At 36.1% G+C, this 23,485-nt stretch overlaps 1 protein-coding gene across 2 annotated transcripts in view; it reads right to left on the bottom strand.

Moving 5' to 3' along the window:
* Window positions 1-23,485, bottom strand: part of KCNH7 (potassium voltage-gated channel subfamily H member 7) — a gene marked incomplete at both ends in the record, with an annotated part of 452,727 nt that overhangs the window by 104,563 nt on the left and 324,679 nt on the right. For both annotated transcript variants that reach the window (XM_082658650.1, XM_082658649.1), the window contains 3 exons: window positions 9,922-10,136; window positions 18,054-18,074; window positions 22,661-23,089. In XM_082658650.1, the coding sequence (XP_082514776.1) occupies window positions 9,922-10,136; window positions 18,054-18,074; window positions 22,661-23,089 (665 nt within the window). The remainder of the gene's footprint in view (window positions 1-9,921; window positions 10,137-18,053; window positions 18,075-22,660; window positions 23,090-23,485) is intronic.

Raw genomic sequence — 23,485 nt, 5'->3', positions numbered from 1 at the left:
CCAAAACTTATGGGATGCAGCAAAAGCAGTTCTGGGAGGGAAGTTTATAGCAATACAATCCTACCTCAAGAAACAAGAAACACCCCAAATAAACAACCTAACTTTACACCTAAAGCAATCAGAGAAAGAAGAACAAAAAAATCACAAAGTTAGCAGAAGGAAAGAAATCATAAAAATCAGAGCAGAAATAAATGAAAAAGAAATGAAGGAAACAACAGCAAAGATCAATAAAACTAAAACCTGGTTCTTTGAGAAGATAAACAAAGTTGATAAACCATTACTAGACTAATCAAGAAGAAAAGGGAGAAGACTCAAATCAATAGAATTAGAAATGAAAAAGGAGAAGTAACAACTGACACTGCAGAAATACAAAGGATCATAAGAGATTACTACAAGCAACTATATGCCAATAAAATGGACAACCTGGAAGAAATGGACAAATTCTTAGAAAACCACAACTTTCCAAGACTGAACCAGGAAGAAATAGAAAATATGAACAGACAATCAAAAGCACTGAAATTGAGACTGTGATTAAAAATCTTCCAACAAACAAAAGCCCAGGACCAGATGGCTTCACAGGTGAATTCTATCAAACATTTAGAGAAGAGCTAACACCTATCATTCTCAAACTCTTTCAAAATAAAGCAGAGGGAGAAACACTCCCAAACTCATTCTACGAGGTCACCATCACCCTGATACCAAAACCAGACAAAGATGTCACCATGAAAGAAAACTAGAGGCCAATATCACTGATGAACATAGATGCAAAAATCCTCAACAAAATATTAGCAAACAGAATCCAACAGCACATTGAAAGGAGCATATACCATGATCAAGTGGAGTTTACCCCAGGAATGAAAGGATTCTTCAATATATTCAAATCAATCAATGTGATAGACCATACAACAAACTGAAGGATAAAAACCATATGATCATCTTAATAGATGCAGAAAAAGCTTTCGACAAAATTGAACACCCATTTATGATAAAAATCCTCCAGAAAGTAGGCATAGAGGGTATTTACCTCAACATAATAAAGGCCATATATGACAAACCCACAGTCAACATTGTTCCCAATGGTGAAAAACTGAAACCATTTCCTCCAAGATCAGGAACAAGACAAGGTTGTCCACTCTCACCACTATTGTTCAATATAGTTTTGGAAGTTTTAGCCACAGCAATCAGAGATGAAAAAGAAATAAAAGCAATCCAAATTGGAAAAGAAGAAGTAAAGCTGTCAGTGCAGATGAGATGATACTATACATAGAGTATCCTAAAGATGCTACCAGAAAACTACTAGAGCTAATCAATGAATGTGGTAAAGTAGCAGGATACAAAATTAATGCACAGAAATCTCTTGCATTCCTGTACACTAATGATGAAAAATCTGAAAGAGAAATTAAGGAAACGCTCCCATTTATCATTGCAGCAAAAAGAATAAATACCTAGGAATACACCTACCTAAGGAGACAAAAGACCTGTATGCAGAAAACTATAAGCCATGATGAAAGAAATTAAAGATGGCACAAAGAGATGGAGAGATATACCATGGTGTTGGATAGGACGAATCCACATTGTGAAAATGACTATTGTACCCAAAGCAATCTACAGATTCATTGCAATCCCTATCAAACTACCAATGGCATTTTTCACAGAACTAGAACAGAAAATTTCACTTTGTATGGAAACACAAAAGACCCTGAATAGCCAAAGCAATCTGGTGAAAGAAAAACAGAGCTGGAGGAATCAGGCTCCAGGACTTCTGACTATACTACAAAGCTACAGTAATCGAGACAGTATGGTACTGGCACAAAAACAGAAATACAAATCAATGGAACAGTATAGAAAGCCCAGAGATAAACCCACACACCTATGGTCACCTTATTTTTGAAAAAGGAAGGAAGAATATACAATGGAGAAAAGACAGCCTCTTCAATAAGTGGTGCTGGGAAATCTGGACAGCTACATGTAAAAGAATGAAATCAGAACACTCCCTAACACCATACACAAAAATAAACCAAAATGGATTAAAGACCTAAATGTAAGGCCAGACCTTATAAAACTCTGAGAGCAAAACATAGGCAGACCACTCTATGACATTAATCACAGCAGCAAGATCCTTTTTGACCCACCTCATAGAGAAATGGAAATAAAAACAAAAATAAAGAAATGGGACCTAATGAAACTTCAAAGCTTTTGCACAGCAAAGGAAACCATAAACAAGATGAAAAGACAACCCTCAGAATGGGAGTAAATATTTGCAAACGAAGCAACAGACAAAGGATTAATCTCCAAAATTTATAAGCAGCACATGCAGCTCAATATCAAAAAAACAAACAACCCAATCCAAAAATGGGCAGAAGACCTAAATAAACATTTCTCCAAAGATATACAGATTGCCAACAAACACATGAAAGGATGCTCAACATCACTAATCATTAGAGAAATGCAAATCAGAACTACAGTGAGGTATCACCTCACGCCAGTCAGAATGGTCATCATAAAAAATCTACAAACAATAAATGCTGGAGAGGGTGTGGAGAAAAGAGAACCCTCTTGCACTGTTGGTGGGAATGTAAATTGATATAGCCACTATGGAGAACAGTACGGAGGTTCCTTAAAAAACTAAAAATAGAACTACCATACGACCCAGCAATCTCACTACTGGGCATATACCCTGAGAAAATCATAATTCAAAAAGAGTCATGTACCACAATGTTCACTGATCTCTATTTACAGTAGCCAGGACATGGAAGCAACCTAAGTGTCCATCAACAGATAAATGCGTAAAGAAGACGTAGCACATATATACAATGGAATATTAGCCATAAAAAGAAACGATATTGAGTTATTTGGAGTGAGGTGGATGGACCTAGAGTCTGTCATACAGAGTGAAGTAAGTCAGAAAAAGAAAAACACATACCGTATGCTAACACACATATATGGAATCTAAAAAAAAAAAAAGTTTCTGAAGAACCTAGGGGCAGGACAGGAATAAAGATGCAGACGTAGAGAATGGACATGGGGAGGGGGAAAGGTAAGCTGGGACGAAGTGAGAGAGTGGCATGGATTTATATACACTACCAAATGTCAAATAGATAGCTAGTGTAAAGCACAGCTGCATAGTACAGGGAGATCAGCTCGGTGCTTTGTGACCACCTAGTGATGTGTTATAAGGAGGGTGGGAGGGAGACACAAGAGGGAGGAGATATGAGGATATATGTATATGTATAGCTGATTCACTTTGTCATAAAGCAGAAACTAACACACCATTGTAAAGAAATTATACTCCAATAAAGATGTTAAACAAAAAAAAAAGAAAAATGGGATATGAACTTAAACAAGAGATAATGCATCCTGAATGATGGTTTTATTCAGCTGCTTTTTGCAGAGTTTGAGGAGTTTTAGAGAAAATATACCACATTCTCTTCCTTATTTCTGTAGACTCACTTCTCTAATCAGTTACTAGTAAACATTTAGATTAGGATATTTTGCCATACAGCCAAATGTTACAGGTATTTCCCAATGCCATGCTAACTTCTGAGTAGATTTAGGGGACAGATAAGAAAACAAAACAGAATTAAAGAGGATGTACTTTAGAGATTAAGATCTTCACTCTTCGAGTCAGATGATCTCGGTCTGAAGCCCACTTTCACCATCTATTGTGTGACCTAGGTAAGTTGCTTCCTTCTTCCTAAGCTTGATTCCTCTTCTATGAACTAGAGATGATAATAATAGTACCAACTCACGGAGTGTTATGTGGATTAAAACTGATAATCTGTTAAACCACTTAGCATAGAGCCTGGCATAGAGTAAATGCTCCATCAGTGTCACCTATTATTAAATCTATCATAATTCTATTTTCACGCCAATAATATACTTAAATAAAACCCAGATAATGGGAATTTATTTTAGGTTTAAGGTTCTATGTAGATTTCAAAATTATATGGCCTTTTAAACATTCAGAAATTTCTCTCTTGTGACCTAAGTCTCTTAGTGATTACTCCTGAAACTAATTATTTTGAGTATTCTCCTTAGTAAAGCTATAAGAAAACTATAGTTGTGGACTAGTAGTAATTCTTTTCTTCATCATATGTCTTTCTGATGACCACAATATGGGTTTCTATTAAGTTCACTAGACATTTCTTTTAAGTAGTAAAATAATAAGTTGCGGAACTATTTGCTCATAATTTGGCCAGTACTGTATATAAAGGACACTCAAACTACCTTTAGTTTCATAATATGATCTTGTAGTACTTATTATATTAGCATTTGCAAATGCTATTATTATATGTTGCTGTAATATTTTTCTCCAAGTAGTTTATAACCCCTTGAATACTGGTACTAGGTTTTATACTTCTGTGTCTCTAGAGCCTACCCAGCATATAATGTGCATTTATTGTGTGTGTGTGTGTGTGTGTGTGTGTGTGTGTGTGTGTGTGTGTGAGATGCTGTTAGTCTGAATTCTTATCTTCATCTACACAATGGGCCACTGTTGTTTTGTTTTCTTTCCTTAGAGCCCTTCCTTTCCCGCTGCTTTTTTCTGGTGTGGTCCGCAGTCAAGGGCTATACTTCTTCCACCACAAGGCTGAGCACAGGACTCAGGTTGGCCAATCAGAGTCCACTATCTCGGGAATTGATATGGACACTGGTGGAGAGAAAGCCTTTCCCATCAGATCACCAACTGTGAGTATTAGCTAAGACAGAAGAGTCTAAGGACCTTGCTTCCATCAGATGTAGCATGAAGTCAATACAGAAGAAAGCAAGGCTGAGAGGAGAGAATGTCATCAGCTGTTCAAACAATGAATGTAGCTGTGGCCCAAAGCAGATCTGCCCCTGCACTTTTCGGTTATGTGACCCTATAAGCTGACCCTCCTCCTTTCATTTTTTGCTTAAAGTGGTTTCACTCAGGCTTCTATTACTTGCATTCTGTTACAGCACTGACTGATAGAGCCTTATGTGACTGGCCAATAAAGATTTGAAACCCACAATGCCATCTTCTTAAACCTTCTGACATTCTTATGCCTGTCTAGGGAGAGTGATCTAGTACAAAATTTGTAAGAGCTAAATGTGACAACAAAATGATACATTTTATCCTAAAGCTCAGCATAACATCTGAACTAGAACTAGCCTCAAAAATAATGAAATGATATGAGAGTGTAAAAGTTTGGTTTACTTTTATTTAAAAGGGGGCAGATACAGCCAAGAATTTGATCCTTTACTGAGAAATGCAATCGCACGGTGAAAGCAGATCTTTGCTCTTCACCCGTACATTTCTTCCAATTCATTGTTTTCTCTCCATCACTCCACTGGAATTTGGTAGTAATTATCCAACCAAGGCCTCACTTCCCCAAAGTGGACCCTACTACACATTTGCCTGTACCAGGTGGATTGTAGTTAAGGAAGAAAAAACCCACATCCTCTGAGAGTTATTTTCTACTTCCTTCAATGAATAGAGAAGGTCAGGTGGAATATGACATAAAGAGCTGATGCATGCAGAAGTTTGGCCTCTCAGACCAGCCACTGAAAGGAATCTTTGGACCTAAAACAACAGCAAGAATGAGAATCTTGCTTGAGGGAAGAGTTTGGAAGGCAAGCATTTGCCTTGGGAATTTTTTACCCACAGATTTACTCTTGCTTAATTCTCTCCAACACCTTTGGTGGTGCATTTCTGAATTTTTTAAGATTCTTAGGTGCTGTGTCTTACGTTAGGCTCTAGTAATACAAACACCTCATGCTTCATTCATCCATTGGTATTCACAGTTTCCCAAATGTGCCCCACTCCAGATTCTAACACACAATCTCAGATGTGCCCCACTCCAGATTCTAACACACAATCTCAGAAAATTCTCAAGTTTCAAAACTCATCTAAGAGTTTATATTTCCCAATCACCACCCCAACCTCCCAATATAGGCAATGTTTCCTCTCCCAGCACTCTCTGCTCTCTGAGTTTACCTATAGTGTAATACTTCACATTGCATTACAATGCCTATGTACCGAACTTGTCTGTCTCCATCACTTCTTGAAGGCGGAGAATTTGCCTTTTAATATGAATTCCCGGAACCTAACACTGTACATACTAGCTCTCAATAAATGCTTGTTGAGTGAATAAAAAAATACACAGATGCATGAATGAATGAATAGATGAATGGATAGCAACATGGTCCCTGCTCAATAAACTCAATCTAGCTGGGGAGGCAAACAACTAACTGGCTAATTAATAATTAGCCAAAGTACAACAGAGATAAGATCCAAATGGTGAGAGAGTATAACAATGAACAGAGATGAATTGTTTCTTTCATTTATGCCTTTTTTTTTCTTGATGTCTGCTCTATTGTTTGTGCTCAGAGGAGTGTTTAAAAATCCTTATTGAATGACTGATGAACAAAGCCCTGATATCTTTTGAAAAAAGGATTACCGTACAAGTCCATCAAGGGAATAAAACATATTAGAACATTAGATAACGGAAATACTGCTGGCTGCCTACAGCAAATATGTTGAGAATATCTTGACAAGGAGGATTTCCATGTAGTCCTAACAAAGGTAATAGTAAAATTTCTGAGTCACTACAAAATTATTTCTAGAGACTAGGAGGCAAGTGATACTATATGTTGTGAATATGGGGATTCCAGAGATAGCTACAATCAGGAAACTTCACAAACACTAAATGAGAAAATAGTTATAGGCTCGCTCTGCTTTCAAGTGCTTAAAAAAATTTCCAGAGGCTACGTTTGCAGGAGGAATGTCTCAGTATTTGATCTCCACCTTGTTTGGTTTGACATGTTGACAACTGGAAGCTTTGCTACTAAGAGCTAAAGGGGGCCTAAAAAGAAGATAGAGCGAGCCTACATATCCCCTTCTTTCTAATTTTCAGTCTCAATTTTTTTCCAGTCCCTCATCATTTCTGGCCAGAACCATAGCTACTTAAGTGTTCTGTCTCCAGAATCTCCTTCCTATCACTGTATCTTGTACATTGTTAAAAAAAAAGTGAAAAAAAAAAAAAAAGTGTTGTGGCCTCTCCCGTTGCGGAGCACAGGCTCCGGACGCGCAGGCTCAGCGGCCATGGCTCACGGACCCAGCCGCTCCACGGCATGTGGGATCGTCCCGGACCGGGGCACGAACCCGCATCCCCTGCATCGGCATGCGGACTCTCAACCGCTGCGCCACCAGGGAAGCCCACCTTCGAAAGGTTTTTTGCCTGCTCCTCAGCCTGGGGTAGTTGGGAGGCTGTGGGGAGGGGCACTCCATGATGACTTGGGTGAAGTATAAGAAACTGTAGGAAAACTATGGGGCTTTGTTGTGGACCTCAGTGTCCCTCAGTGGTAAGTAACAGTTTTAAACATTTTTTTCAATGTTAAAACAAGTATTGTAATGTTATGGAGCTAAATATGAAAGTCACAGGATTTTAAAGAGAAAGCATGAGACCTTAAAAGAATGCTCACCTTTTGATGGCAGCTGTTGCATTTTACTCAAACCCCCAAGGCACTTGAGGAGAAAGGTATTGAAGAACCATCTAGAGGGGAAAGTTCCAGCAGCTCCCCAATCTGTAACAAGCCCCTGCCCAGCCTAGCAACTCCCTGGCTCAAGAACCTACTTGTTAGGAGAAGGCACGTGGACTTTCGTGCCTCTACAACTTTGTTCTTGCTGTTTCCTCTACCTGGGATTCTCACCCCTTCCCTTGTCTGCTTGGTCAACTTCTCTTGCCTTCCTTCCTTCAGTAAACGTTCATGAACTCTACTCTGCCAGGTGTTTTACTAGGTCATGGCAGGGTGTAGATAAAAGGATCCTGCAGCGATAGTGCAGAGGGCCAGGAGAAGTCATACAAGAACATTAATAAACAGAATAATGGTTGATGTTGCTTGCCATGTACATAGCACCTTGATGAACACTTTCCACACATCATTCTATTTAATTCTTATATCAACACTGAGAAATAAGTTTTGTCATCACTAAAACTTGCCTCCATGTCACAATAAATGACTTAGCCAGAATTAAAGCACAAGAGCATGCGACTCTGAGTTATGCTTTTAAACATCACTCACTACCCAGTTTGATAAGTAACCTTCTGGATCCATCTTAAATGTCCCATCTCATCTGTTTTTCTTCTCTGAAATTTCCTCCCTTAAAGTATAATTACTTTCCCTCGACCTGTGTTCCTGTATTCTTTAACACCACGATTTCATTAGCGCTATTGGTATAAATGTTTCCTCTCACCAGGCTCAGAAAGTCCCAGTAGAGGTGCCACCTCCGATCCATGTGTACATTCATCTCCTCCTGGCACAGTGGACCTGCTGAAGGTGGCAGGATAAGGTAGGCCCTGCAGTGAACCAAGCTCATGAAAACTTTGCAAAGATCAAACTTGGCTGCCCACAGGCCTTAGGTATGTTTTGTTTGGCCTATAAAAGCATTTTGAATTAGTTTGCCAACTTTTAGAAATAAAGAGTTTATCTTAAATTCTGGATTTCTAGATTCTTTTTAAAATTGGAAGATTTGAAAACATTGGTCATGCATTCTTGCATGACCACAGTTAGCTGGAGATGAGTGGCAGCCATCTGCTCAGGAGGGACTCTGGGCTCTGTAAGTCCCTGTAGCCCCTACCATGCCTGCTGTGCTACCATGACTACTTTACTCACTTACGCTACTGGCAGGACCCTGACCCTAATATCTGCAACCAGCCTACTGTTCAATTTCTAAAATCTCTTTCTATATATCCATATGATGATTATGGTCTACAAATAATATATTTTTTGAGTTAATTGCAAGTAAAATTCAAAGCTATCAAAACGGTGTCAGTACAACACAAATAACAGTAGACTATTCATTTATCACTGTTGGGCCCAGTTTACTAAGTATAAGTTGAGAAAAACAAAATGCCAAGGGTAGAAAGACTAATTACTACATAAATATCAAAATATATATTTGAGTATGGCATGTATAATGTCTCATCTCAAATAAATAGAGACTACTCAGGTCTATTTACAACTGACTCATGGTCTTTACATAGCTATTTTAGCTCACATTTAAGACATTATTTACAAACTACTATAGTGTTGTTTGTAGTGATTACAATTACAAAAAACTATATTAATGTAAAATCTTAAATGCTTGGGATAGAGATTGGGGTCAAGTTTATCTTTATATTGTGACTGTTTATAAAAAGATTTGCTAAGCAAATATACTAGGTTAAATTGTTTGTAAAAAAACAAAAACTGTTTACTTGGCACAAATTTTAGACTCATGAATTCCCAACAATGTAAGTGCATTGTAAGCAAAAGCTGGGTACTGCTTAGGTTGGTATTTTGATATAATAAATACAAATCATTTTTCTTTATTCTTTAAAACAGGACTCTTGCTAGACAGTACCTTTTTACCTTAGTTCAACTTGCAATATTTTTTTTAAAAAACAATAAAATATTGTTCCTGTGAAATATATTGTTTCACTCTGACTTTTCATCAACTCAGACAGTTCTTTTCCCCAATTCCACTGACTTATACCTGACTCTACTTAGTAGTGTAAGTGCAAAAAGAGGGCCACAGTTAAGAGTAAATCCCAATTAGTTGCCTAAACCTTCGATAGACACATCCATTATATTAAAAAAAAACACATGCTTTAATAATGCAAGAGTTGGCAGCAAAACAATAAATGCCCAAACATGATGAATAGCTGGTTAACCACTTCTGCAACAAAAGGAACAAGAAAACCAAGCCAGCCCATTTTTGCTTAGTCTTGCAATAGATAAAATCATAGTCTGTAGTTTTATTTATCTATTACATTAGAGGGTCACCCAACTTCTGAGAAATTGGAGTGCAAATAAATGGCTTACCTCTCTTAATATTCATTCATAGGAAAAGGAATGAGTTTTATGGTGCAGAAAATAACTTTAAAAACAGTTAAAATTGATAGTAAAATCGTGTCCTACCTGGGTAACTTTCTCTGTCACATTGTGTGTTCGATCTTTAACTTTGGGTGCAATAATGGTTTTATCTGAAGAAGGAGGGGATGTGTTCTTTTTTTCAGTTTTGACATCTGAAAAATTCAGAGTGAGCTGTGGAATCTTGTTAATGGTGCTGTATTTGTTGAGGTTTGAATCCGACGTGGATCCCAGGAGGCTTGACTTGATATGATTAAAAGGCCCTAAAAAATTGGAAAGTATTTGTAAAAGCAATATCAGGAAAAATTAAGAAAGAGATGGTCTTGAATGACCTGTTAGTAATCCATGACCATTGTGACCCTGATTCAGATGTGACTAAATGCAGCTGGCTGATACCTGTTCACCATCTGACATATGGAGAGGCATGTGAGTATCCAAGGATAAGATGGTGCCCTAGGTGTGCACCCAGAGAGCAGATGACAGCTTTAGCTGTTAACTGGCTTCTTTCATTAAAGGCTGGAATAAAAGAACGAACTCTACTCCCTATTATTGGCTAAATTCTACTTTCAAAGTTTCTCAAGAATTTCTTTTTTTATAATTTAAGAATTATTCACGGAAGGACTTTTATAATTTAGGAATTATTCAAGGAAGGTTAAAATCATGTTGGCCATGAAACTTCTGAATGGCTGTCTAGCCTGCTCCAATTCGTATTACTCCCTTCTCTGTGCCATAACAAGTGACAAGCCAGTTGTGTTCTTCATATGCTTCTATTACATGTATGAGATGCTTCCCAGAGATTCTGAGAGTTAAGTCCAGACAGGAATTTCAGGTAACAATGAGAAGGACAAATGTCATTTATGTGTATGGGTGTGTGTGTGTGTGTGTGTGTGTGTGTGTGTGTGTGTGTGTGTGTGTGTGTGTGTGTGTGTGTGTGTGTGTGTATGTGTGTGTTATGTGGACTATATTGAAAAATTTGGCTCCTATGGGAGAGTTTTAAATCTTTCCTTTCTTTTTTCTCCCTTTTATTTAGATTTAAGGCTGACCACTTTTTGAGGGGGAAAAAAAACACAGCAGAAGAATGCTTTGGCAAACATAACTTAAAATTGAAGTGACCATAGTTGGGTAAATAAGACTTGTCTGGGGTTGGCAGCACCTGGTTACATCTTTTTTTTTTTTTTAACCATGCTATACATTAGATACCCAGATCTTATTCCTGGAAATTTGGACTCTTTGACCAACGCTAGTCACTTCTCACATTCCTTTCTTACGAAGACAATCTGGCACTGTGCCAAGACCCTGGGCCCCTTAGTTGAGGATAAGTACACTGGCCAGCTACATATTCTTTTGAGATGAACCTATTGTCTGTTGCTTATAGAGAGTCAAGAAATGCTCCAAAGAGTTTCTCCTTTCTTGTATCATTCTATGGCTACATTCCCAGCCTATATCTTAATATTTAAATTTGTAAAATATTCTAGGACTTCAGATTTCTTAGATATTGTCTTTTTCCCAACTCTAATGTCATATTTTCACTGCTTAGGTGACTTTACTGCACACAGGGATATTGACATGAAATTATATAACACTGAGCTCAGGTATATACTTAAATTGTATTTCAAACCCTTAAGCATACTTTTCACACTGTAACAGTACTTCACCCTAGAGGCATCTGTGGGGGAATTTTTGTTTGTTACAGTGATGGGAGGTGTCTATTCTCTCACCATGAAAAATTGACCCAGATGTCCCAACGGGCATTCATGTAGGTGAAAAGCCTATTTATAATGATCTGAGCCTTGAACTTGTTTCACATATTTTAATATACACTGAAACTTTCAGAGCTACAACTGCCACATAGAATGAAGATTTTTACTTTTTTTTGTTCATAACTTTACCAAAAGTTGTTCACCATTTTGGAAAACCAAATCACTTGGAGATACACTACTTGTGTTATCTGAGTTGCCAGTACAAAATTTCAGACTTCAGGTTACAGTCTGTGTTTGTAGCTGTCACATGCAAACATATAAATGAAGATATTTGAATCTTTTTAAAACAATGTTGGAACAAAATATTATTAAATTTGCAGACAATTATAGGAATCACACCTCAAATCATTAATAAAATTTCTGCTAAAATATTTTATATTATTGATCTCCTATATATGTAAAATGATGTATGATACAACAAAAAGAAGCCTATGTTAATTTTTAGGTAAAAAATAAACACCTGGAATGATTTAAGAACTCCCTAGAGATCTGCCACAATGTCTCCATAATGTCTTTTTTATTGAAGTATAGTCAGTTTACAATACTAGATTAGTTTCAGGTATGCAACATAGTGATTCAATATTTTTATAAATTATACTCCATACTACAAAATAATGGCTCTATTTCCCTTTGCTGCACAATATATCCTTGTTGCTTATTTATTTTATACAAAGTAGTTTGTATCGCTTAATCCCATACCCCTATCGTGCCCCTTCCCCCTTTCCTTTTGCCCACTGGTAACCACTAGTTTGTTCTTTATGTCTGTGTTCTCTGTAATGTCTTGATTGCCATTTCTTCTTCTAATCCATCTTCTAGTCCACATTGCTTCTGAAGGCGTATGGTCTGCAAGGTCTTTTTTAAGTATTGGAGGATAAATATACATCCTGATGTTTAGTGGGATTTCTTTCTCCTGTGCAATGCATTACTATTGCATTGCATGTTATCCCATAGGGAATCATTTTGACATTAAACTTAAAACCAAGGGCCAGTTCATTTTTGTGGATATCATACTTTCTCACTTTCTCCCCAGTTGATTCTGGCTTTATTCCTAATTTAATTTTGATTATTTACTATTTTAAAAATTTATATATAAATAAGTCCGATCTGTCATTATTTATTCCAATAGTGGTTTTTACTTGGTTATCCCTCAGTACTCCTGCTCTATCATTTTAGCCAGTACTTATGTGGATTGTTTTATATGTCTTTAATGTTCTTAAAACCAAATTTTTTTCTTATTTCTGATAATCACATTATGTCTTCTAGTATAGTTATATTTGAACATTAACATATTGCGAGAAATATTTTATTATAAACTACTTTCCTTTTAACTCCTCCTTTAAATTAAAGTTAAGGAATAATGTTGAACTTTTAGAAATAGGTTAAATCATCTCTGAACGTCATTTCAGGATAGTAAAATGAGTATAACAAAAAGTTGAAACGAGGGGACATTAGTCTGATAGGGCTGAGAAACCAGTGGCCAATACACATCACACTAAGATTTGGCCTCAGAATATTACTTTATTGCAATCTGTGTTTTAGCTTCTCTTACTTACTAGTGGAAAACCTTTCTAAACTGTTACTCTATTCTGTTTTTTTTTAATGTTAAATCTAGGCATTTAAAGAATTCAGCAGAACTTAAAATACTGCTTAAAATAATTCATGCATGCTTAGATAAGGCATTCAAAATCTATTTCATCTTGTATAATAAAAATCATCATGCTATTTTCCACTGATTTTGAAGCAGATGTTTACATGCTGGGGTCTGTTAGTGTCTGCAAGATAATCAGTGTCAGCTTAGGTTTCTCTGAAATCTGTCTAAACTCTAATCAAAATAATTTCCTACACTTTAATTAAGAAACGTATTAGTAATATCCTCATTTTACCAGTTGTAAGCCCAAGCAGACACAATAGGAGGCCAAAATGGAATAAGAATCAAGGACCAGAAATTAGAATGCAGGGTTTCCTATCTCCTAGGTCTATATTCAGAAAGGCCTTGGTTGAGGACTTAAAGGTGAAAGGCAGCCTCCCTGAGTGTGATCATAAACAGATGGCACTTAAAATTCTAAAGAAAGAAAGGAAGATAACCTGAAAAACAAAGTAAATGAATTTAAAGAAAATAAATGGGCAGAAATACAGGGAAATAGTAGATTCAATAGAAAAGAATGTAAAGCTCAAAAGTATTTAGGAGGACTTGATATTCTTCAGAGAAACATTTGCAGAATGGATGACCAGATTAAATTTTCTAATATACTAGTAGGAGATGGAAAACAGGTGACCAAGCAGACTAAACCAACAGCTGGATAAAGCTCTAATATATTACAAGTGTCTGAGTAAATATAAAATAAGCCAGGTTCTAGCTACAAAGAAATATACTGCATTTAAAGATTAAGCTAGAGGCTAAAGCAACATCTAGGAAGAATTTTAGATTAAACGTATTTAAAATTTTTATGATAAGGTTATTTCAATTTATCATGAGTTACAAGATGCTAAAGGAGAATATATCCTCCTTAAGATGGTGCTGGAAATATAGCTAAGGACATCTGATAAATTTTTAAAAATAATAATGTTAAAAAATACATAAATAAATAAAGATTATTGCTCTTGAGAGCCAAATGGGACAGGAGGGAAAGAAACCAAAAAGATTAAGGTTGTTTTCAAATCATCAGGTCTTTATACAATATACCTTACAGCATGAGTTTATCTGGCTAAAGTTTAATAAAACCTAAATTGCTGAAGTGGCTTAACATCAAAGAAAATGCGAATGCAGTGTTCATTAATTGGATTTTATAAAAGATCACTGTCAATAAGCATAAGGTAACCAGTTTAACATTAAAAAATATATAAGAATTAGTCACCAAATTATTTATACTCAATATCCATATTGTTTGTTTCAGTGCATAACATATACTTTATAGAAGAAAACTGTCATGACTGAAAATCAATTTGCAAATTCTTATAAGATCACAAATACTTGGTATGGCCAATGCAGCATATGAGATACAAGTTGTATCAGATCTGTTGATTTCCTTTGTGTGTCTGTTAGGTTTTGTAGCTAGAGAAATCTTGGGGGTAGTTTTGTTTCTGACTCATATGCCAGATTCACAGACAAGTTGGAAACTGAACATATCATTGTCAGTGGGATACAGAGTTACTTGGGATAATGAAGAGGTGGATGCAATAGAAGGGTAAAATTATTTTAATGACTTACTTACTAATAAGGGTAAGTGGGGTTAATTTTTATGATGACTTGGAAGGCAGAATAAACAGAAAAACCACTAGGATTAAGTTTGCCTCCCACATGTTAGAGAAATTGTTTAAAAAGTGATGCACACACTCACACATACATATAAATAGCATATGCAATTTATCTGAATTAACTTTTTCACTCTTTGATAATGGGTTACAATTTTGGAACTCTGAAGTCTTATTTTAAAGAGTCAGAGTGCTAAGGGAATTATTAAAGGAAAACAAAATTGATCTTAAGAAAGGAGGTAAAATGGAAATTATTCCATTTTAGCAGAAAAGCTTAAGTACCAATTTGCTGTTTTTATACTGTGATGTTACATCAAGAATAGAAGTAACTGGCTAGTATCTCTGTCCACTCAGTATAGATGAAGGGGAAAAAAATTACATTTCAGCAAGCAGGATTTGAGTTAGCTCTTTGTATAATAGGCAGTAAAATAGATTTTCCAAGAAAGTTAAAGAATGGGATCCTCTAGAGATAAAGATGCTTCTACCACCTGTGCAAGAGATTTAGCCAATACTCTTGCCTGAGGGGAATAAACTGCAGTGGATGATATTGAAGACCTTCCAAGCGCATTTCTAAATCATTTATTTTATTTTGTTAAAGAAATTATTTTTGGTTGAGTTAGATACTGAAAAAACTGTAATTATGTATTTGCATACAAAGAAGTGTAGAAATTTATTATTATTATTATTGTGTTACACGGGCCTCTCACTCTTGTGAGAAGACGCGCAGGCTCAGCGGCCATGGCCCACGGGCCCAGCCGCTCCGCGGCATGTGGGATCCTCCCAGACTGGGGCACGAACCCGTGTCCCCTGCATCGGCAGGTGGACTCTCAACCACTGCACCACCAGGGAAGCCCGTTTTTTATTTTTAAAATTTTTATTTAAACGTGGTTTAGTGACAAGGTCACAAAAATTTAAAAAGCACACTAATTCATTGTTCTATATCTAATTAGCATATTAACTGCTCTGTGAAAATCTCAAAGAGCCAGGCACTTAAATATTTTTTAAAGTTTTCAAAATCAGAGCCTGAACACATAATAAGGACATTGGAGGGCGCATTTACATTAAATTTTTATTAAATTGCACATGTTTTATCTAATTTAGGAGTTTAACTTTATAAATATTAATATGTGAAAACTTTCTGCAATGGGTTAGAATTTCCTAATCCCAAATTCTGACTTTTATGATTCATTTTTATTCAAGGACTATTGCTATTAAAAAATGGAGGATTATGCCCATCGACAGACGAATGGATAGAGAAGATGTAGTATATATGTACAATGGAATATATTACTCAGCCATAAAAAGGAACAAAACTGGGTCATCTGTAGAGACGTGGATGGACCTAGAGACTGTCAAACAGAGTGAAGTAAGTCAGAAAGAGAAAAACAAATATCGTATATTAACGCATATATGTGGAATCTAGAAAAATGGTACAGATGAACCGGTTTGCAAGGCAGAAATAGAGACACAGATGTACAGAACAAACGTATGGACACCAAGGGGGGAAAGTGGCAGGGGGCGGGTGGTGGTGGTGGGATGAGTTGGGAGATTGGGATTGACATGTATACACTAATATGTATAAAACAGATAACTAATAAGAACCTGCTGTTTAAAAATAAATAAAATTCAAAAAAAAAAGAAAAAATGGAGGATTGAGGAAAAAAGGGTTGGAGATTAAATGGATTAGTTTGCAAGAAAAAAATGAAATTAATGTAGTTTGAAAGACAACTATGTGAACTACTAGTTTGAAAGATTAGCAAGCTCAATTTTCTATTTATTGAGAAAAATTAGATTTATTTCTCACTGCATTTAAAGATCACTGGAAAATTAATGTCTAATAATTTATTGCTAATTGTTAAATGCTAAAGCCAGTCATATTTCACACAGACCAGTTGTCAAGAGCTGTCTGTATTCTGTTTCTTGAGGTTATGTTCTGAATTATATCAATGCAAATCACTACCCACAGCTGACACTAATTTGCTCCCTTTTAGAAATCTGAGTGGACAGGCCAAGGATAGAATAATCATGTGTATGAAATTCCATCCTGCAATTGGAGGTCCTCTACATAGACCCTTTTTGAAGTGCTTACAAAATAAAGTTAGGCTGGGGAGAAGCTGCCATGATTTCTCTTATTTTCAAATTACCCTGCGCTGCTGACCAGAAAAGATCTTTAGCTTCTAGTGGTCTTAATTCATAATCATCACCAGCTCTGAGTTAGTTAGGGAAGCACTTGAGAAATCAATATACAAAACTTCACAGTGATCGGAGCAGCAGTGACATACAGAAGAGGCCAAAACAGTGAATTCTAAGTAATGATGGTTACTGGTGGAGACGTGTCCATGCAACACACATGCACAAATGAGTCATTGTCATCATATGCACACCGACAGCAGCATGCATAGCCTATGTTAAAGGACTAAGCTCCAAAAGTTTTCAACTGGATGAAAATATAATATGTTATATTTTGTGATTATTTGCATCTACTATAATAGAGTAGAAAAACTGAAGTGAATTTCCAATTTTTAGTCAAATCCAGATTTATACAGAGGTATTGCCCAGTTAAACATTACCCTACAGTAGCTGTAGGTCATGCTAGTGATTTCAGACTTATATAGGACACAATTAAAATGACTGAAATGTAATATAGAAAAATAGAAAATGACTATCATGCATATACAGTTTACTACTACAGTAAGCTTAAAACCATACCCCCTGCCATCCAGGAACGTGAAACTAGTTTTAAGGAAACAAAAGAGGAACAAGTGAAGTGATGCTGTCATGTAGCACTTTGCTTATTTTATTTATTCTTGTACTCAAAAAGGCTTTTTTCTTTTTGGCTGAAATAGGCTTATGTGCCTCTTTTATACCGGAATATATTTAGCTTAATATTTGCTTCTTTCCAAATTATTCAAATATTTAGGAAGTCTTCAATGTCAACCTAGGCTTATACTTCTTGCAGGAAAAAGGAGTTCATAGTCATATTGGTGGCACAGCTGAGAAAGTAACAATGTCTCCAGCAAAATCAAGCCATGATGTCTCCACCAGGCACCTGGGCTCACTAAGGGCAGCATGATGTTGCACTGAACACGGCATACAGCAGGCAAGTTAACATGCCGAGTAAAGGGGCAATCTAAGCATCAGATGATGAAATTTGAGTTCATACATTACCTTTAACATTGCGACCATTGTCTGTTTTGAGCACATAAGGAAAAAAAGAGAGAAATATAAAAAGAAGACTAAAATTATGTTATATGCACTGAATAACTTCTGTAACAACAATCAGAGAAAACAGGATGTAATGATTGAAAATTTATCTTTGAAATTAACATTTTGTACTATTCAACCAAGTAAGATGCATATGCTAAAAATATCTGCCATCATAAGCATCTGTGTTCAAATATGTGAAACATTTATCTCACTTAATTTAAATGGATTCCAAGATCCAGATTTGGAGAAAGCCATACCCACATGCCTGCAATTGTGACAAAAACGTTCAAACTTGTCAGAAGTCAATTTTAGTGTTACTTCAGCCATCACTTACAAAGAAAAACTACACAGCATTTTGCATGTTAAGTAACGTTTTTCATATTTAACCTAGTGTGTTAATAGAAAAATGCTTCTAAGACAATGGTTTACTTTAACAAACCAACTTGCATTATTAATCACAATTTTATGAACCGTTCTTCCCACAAGTGTTCTTCAATGTACATTTTGAAAATACCAAATAGTACTCAAAGAGCCATTCTTAGGCAAAAGTAATTATAAGAAATCAGTGAAAGATTTGACTATTTAAAGGTAATGTGAGCTTTAAAAATTTATGTTGTCCACAATGCACTCAGTGTAATACCTAGAAAATTTAGGAAATTTGTTTATATTATAATGGATTTGTTGTCAAATCTCAGAATGGAGTGTTTGCAGATTCATTCTGAGATTAGCATTCTGACTCTTTGTTGCATATATGCTACTAAAAAAATATTCATTACTAGTTTTGAAACAAACAAGCTTAATGTAAATGAAGTCATGTTAAAATCATTTAAATATATCCAAAATTTGAAAAATCTGTTCCACATTTGTTGACATTTATGCTAATGCTGTTCATATTTAAAATTTGGGATATATAATAATTGTTTCAAATCTTACAACTGAAGCAATTTCAATAATGCAGTATATTGAATTGCTAGCATAGACACTACCTCACATAGAGATGCACAAATAAAGTTGTGACCTTACATGTCAATGCTCTGCTCTCTTTGAGGGACCATAACAAACAAATAGCGTTAATGGAAGAGACCTCGATTACATAGAATTAATTATCTCCATCAGAAGCTAAGCCAACAATCATTAGTAAAGTAATAACTGCTTGCAAGCAAGTAGTTAAATATTATAATTCTATTCATCAACCTGGAAATTACATATAAAGAGTTGCAGTTTCCAAAAAACCAAATGCCCCAAAGTTACATTATATAGTTAATGCTGCTTTGACATTCTGAGGCAGGGCATGTGGTCTGTGTGCTGGTGCTAGCTGAGATCTGCTTGTTGACACTGTAAGTGCAGAAATTGACACTGTATGTGCAGAAATTAGAGTAAGCACTAAGAGTGCTTGACACTGTAAGTGCAGAAATTACACTGTAAGTGCTGACATTAGAGTAAGCAGTAAGAGTCTTGTAGCAGTTTGACAGAGTAATTTTACGTCTGTTCAATTTAATAATACAACAATTGGGGTTTATATTTTGTATGTCTATTTTTTAAAATTTCATTTTCTTGTAGTGCAATTTTACTGTATTTACAAATATGTTGGTATGTGATGGATAAGAAAAAAATACTCTGGTCCTTCACCACAAATGATTTGAGAACTATGGTTCTAAGGTATTTGATAATATAGATTAAATGAAAAGATAATGTAAAATATTATGCACTGATATATTTGCAAATTACTTAAAGTTCCATAAAGATAGCCTATAGAGGAGGGAATTTTTCTTCTTGAGTGAAGAGACAACAATCTGAACTCAAAATCTGGTGCATGTGGGATTTAACCTATTAAAGAGCTACATGAATTCATAAAATTAAAATCAGGTTTAAAAGTTTTCCATCTTGCCTTATCAGTGGCTCAGTTTCTAAAGTCTATTAATTTATAAAGCTTTAGGAATTACAGGTTCGCCTATGCTAATCAATGACTTTGTAGCTAAAATTGAAGTACAAAATACCCTCTGAATTTATCTGTTGGTAGTCAGACATTGACATTAGCATCTGCAAGCAAGTGATACAGGTTTTTGAAAATAACATAGCTTGGGTGGGAGAAGAAAATTGAGGATGATCTCAACACTGAGTGTCCCTGAATAGAACCTGTACTGAGAAGCCCAAAATATTAACACATCCTCTTCCATAATTGTATCAGTAACTGTGTGCTAAATGGAAACCATATAAAATTGAAAATAATAAAGTTAAATCATGAAATCTGATCTAACCTACTCAGCACCACTGTCAAAACACAGGCTAAAAGTCTGTACCATGCACTGAATATGTATCATTTAATATTGTTTCTGAACGTTATTACACTGTAACTCAGGTTCTAGGCAATAAGGCCAATCTCTGAAAAGTCAGTATGCTTCCTAAAGATGACTACACAAATTGGACTAACAAACAAATATATATGCTGGTCATTTGAATTATCATATTGGATTTACTGTTGTTCAGCCATAGGATCCATTGCTCAAAGATCAAATTTCAGAGATTTCATTTAGTCAGGAGAGAGTGAGCATGCTGTGACTAGACGCTGTAGAGCCTTACACAATGATCCAGTTTGGAAATTGTCCTTGATTTTATTTTCCTTTTCCCTTTGACTTTCTTTGGACTAGAGATTAAAGTGGATTTGCTAATTGCTCTTGTACCACATCAAATCTATCTCACAGAAAACTGCTCTTTTTGTTTCTTTGACATTGATTTGTCTCTCTTTGATGTTTTTCCTGCCAACTCATTTTCTTTCACCTCTTCTGCCTTCTCTACTTCACTGCACCCTTTAAATAAAGATCCCCACATGATTCAATCCTGAAACTGGTTTAAATTTCAGAGTACTACGGAACAGATAACTCATTATTTCCTGATGGTGTAGTTCTGGAACATAATTCATGAGCACGATCCTCTCAATGTCACACCAAGGCTTATTGAGTTCCTTCCATGAAACAGGCATCTATGCTGGAGACCAAGGCCATGGAGCCAACTATGCCAGAACTCCTGTGCTAGAGAAGCTCTCAGCGACATCATTATTTGTTTGTATATCTAATAGGAACCCAAGACATATAATGTGGAATAAATGTAGAATGTAAGAAATGCTATAATATATGTAAACACTGCCTTGCACACTCAGGTGTGAAACCATTTAATTCTTCGGGTTTGGAAAGGAGAAACGGGTCCTTATGGCTATGAGTAGTAGTGTGAGGAGGGACAAAGTGAGGAAGAGTATTCCCAGCAGAACAAAGAAATGAAGCACAAAAATGCATGATATATTTTTGGGAAAGGCAATTATTTTTGTGCAGGTTTAGAATTGAGTATATAGTAGCGGAGGAAATCTTGCAGGGGCTAGAAATGAGGCTTGAAAACTAACTGTGGAGAGTTGGAAAATTGTCTAGTACCCTACACTAAGGAGCCCCGTGATCAGATACATGTTTTAAAAAGAAAACTAGTGGCAGCACGGATGATGATGGGATCTCGAAGGAATAAATACCACAGAAAGGACAGTGGGCCTCTCAAGAACCCAAATCTGTAGAAAAGTGAGACTAATGTATGCATGCAATGGGTACCCTGAATCTGGACCTCCCCAGAGAAGATTCAATGACTCAACAGACCCTTGCAGCAAAGTTTCATAGAGCAGGAGCGAAGGAAGAAAAGCTTTGCATGGATAGATTGTGGATTCTGGAGACCAGTCCTGGGTTTGAGGGCCAGCTCTGACATTCTATAACCTTGGACCAATTTTTTATTTAACATATCTAAGCCTTAGTTTCCTCATCTATAAAATGGGCTTAATAATAGATCCTAACTCATAGGGTTGTTGTTATGAGAATTATAAGAGAATCAATGTGTGTCAAGCACTTACATTGCCTCACGCATGTATATATCCAACAAATGTTATCCATCATCATGTTAATGATGGATTGCTTTTAGCATTGCCTTTTAAGCATCCCTACTTTCACTACTGGCTAGTACATGAATGTGACCTTGAAGCAGGCAGAGAGAAATAAATGAATTTTGACTTCGCACGTCAAGTTGTTTTTGGTTGAGCCCCTTCCCCCTACCTATCCTTTCCCTGCTCCCAATTAGTGTATAGATTTCTGATCACTCAGTATATCACATTTCATACACCTCTTCCTTTAGAGAGAGTTGGTCGATAAAATAGTCCTGTGACAGCACACTACTCTTTTTTGCCCAGGTCTTGACTATTTACTAAATGTAGCACAATTAATTATGCTTGAGATGATAGTGTCATCACCTAAACAGGTCTTATGTTAAGCATTAGTTAATTAACACTCCATAAAGTAAGCAGATAATAGTCATCATTCTATCTCAGAAAAGGATGAAGAAGCCGGGAGAAACCAAATTATTCACTAGGGCTCAAAGAGGAAATCAGTAACAACTCTGAATGTAGAACTCATATTTTTAATAGACTCTACTCACATTTCTTCTCCAAAGGTATAAAGATTAATGTCAAAATTAAACACAATAAGAAATACCTTTCTTTACCCCGTAACATATGTTTCCATATTTTAAAAATACAAACATACCTTCACTGGCATGTCGGTCTCTAAATATGTTCTTGGGGTGGACACTGAATCCTTCTATATCCTGAACCGATGAAGCCCTCCGTATACTACAAATGCTTTCCTTTGATCTGGAATGAGTCAGCTGGGAGCTTGACTGCAGCATGTCGGGATAGAGTCGGTCCCATTGCCTTTTGGGAGAGGAATGGTCAAGAGGTCCGGATATATTCACCAAGGGGGAACATTTGCTGGGCTGTATCAAGGCTTTTGTATCATCTGCTTCCGAGGGGCTGCAGCTTTCTTTAGTAGGAGACTTAAAGTGCTTCATGGCTACGGAATCATCGCTGTGCTTAGATGAATCGATCACTACCACATCGGGATCTTCTTGTGGTAAAGACTGTTTTCTGTAAGTGAGAACTCTCAGACCAGGGAACTTGAACCCAAAAAGTTTCCCTACAAATACAAACAGGAAAGAACACTGTTACAAGACAAAGGATATAGCGCCTAAAACAAACAAATGAACCTTGTTGACTCATGTTTAAATACTGTGTAAAAAATTATTAATACTTAAGTCATTTTACAGTCAGAATGAGGTATATTGTAGAAAACTTCTCTGGGACCAATGTGAATTATCATATAAGTTGTAAGAAAATAGTGAAATAATTTTACCATGTTTCTGATGGTTAGATATACTCCAGCTAAATAAAATCATTATTTGGATGACGCAAGGTTTTTTTTTTAATAAACTGAAAAAAAAATCACTATCCATCCATTTTTTTAAAGGGAAACTGAAGGTTGGAGCACAGTTTAGAAAGGAATGGATACTTTGTATAAAAGGGCCAGCTACAG

Source organism: Grampus griseus, assembly GCF_964374135.1.
Source record: "Grampus griseus genome assembly, chromosome: 7".
NCBI classification, from domain to species: domain Eukaryota; kingdom Metazoa; phylum Chordata; class Mammalia; order Artiodactyla; family Delphinidae; genus Grampus; species Grampus griseus.
Note: the sequence above shows the minus strand (reverse complement) of the source record. Positions and strands in the feature narration are given on the sequence as shown.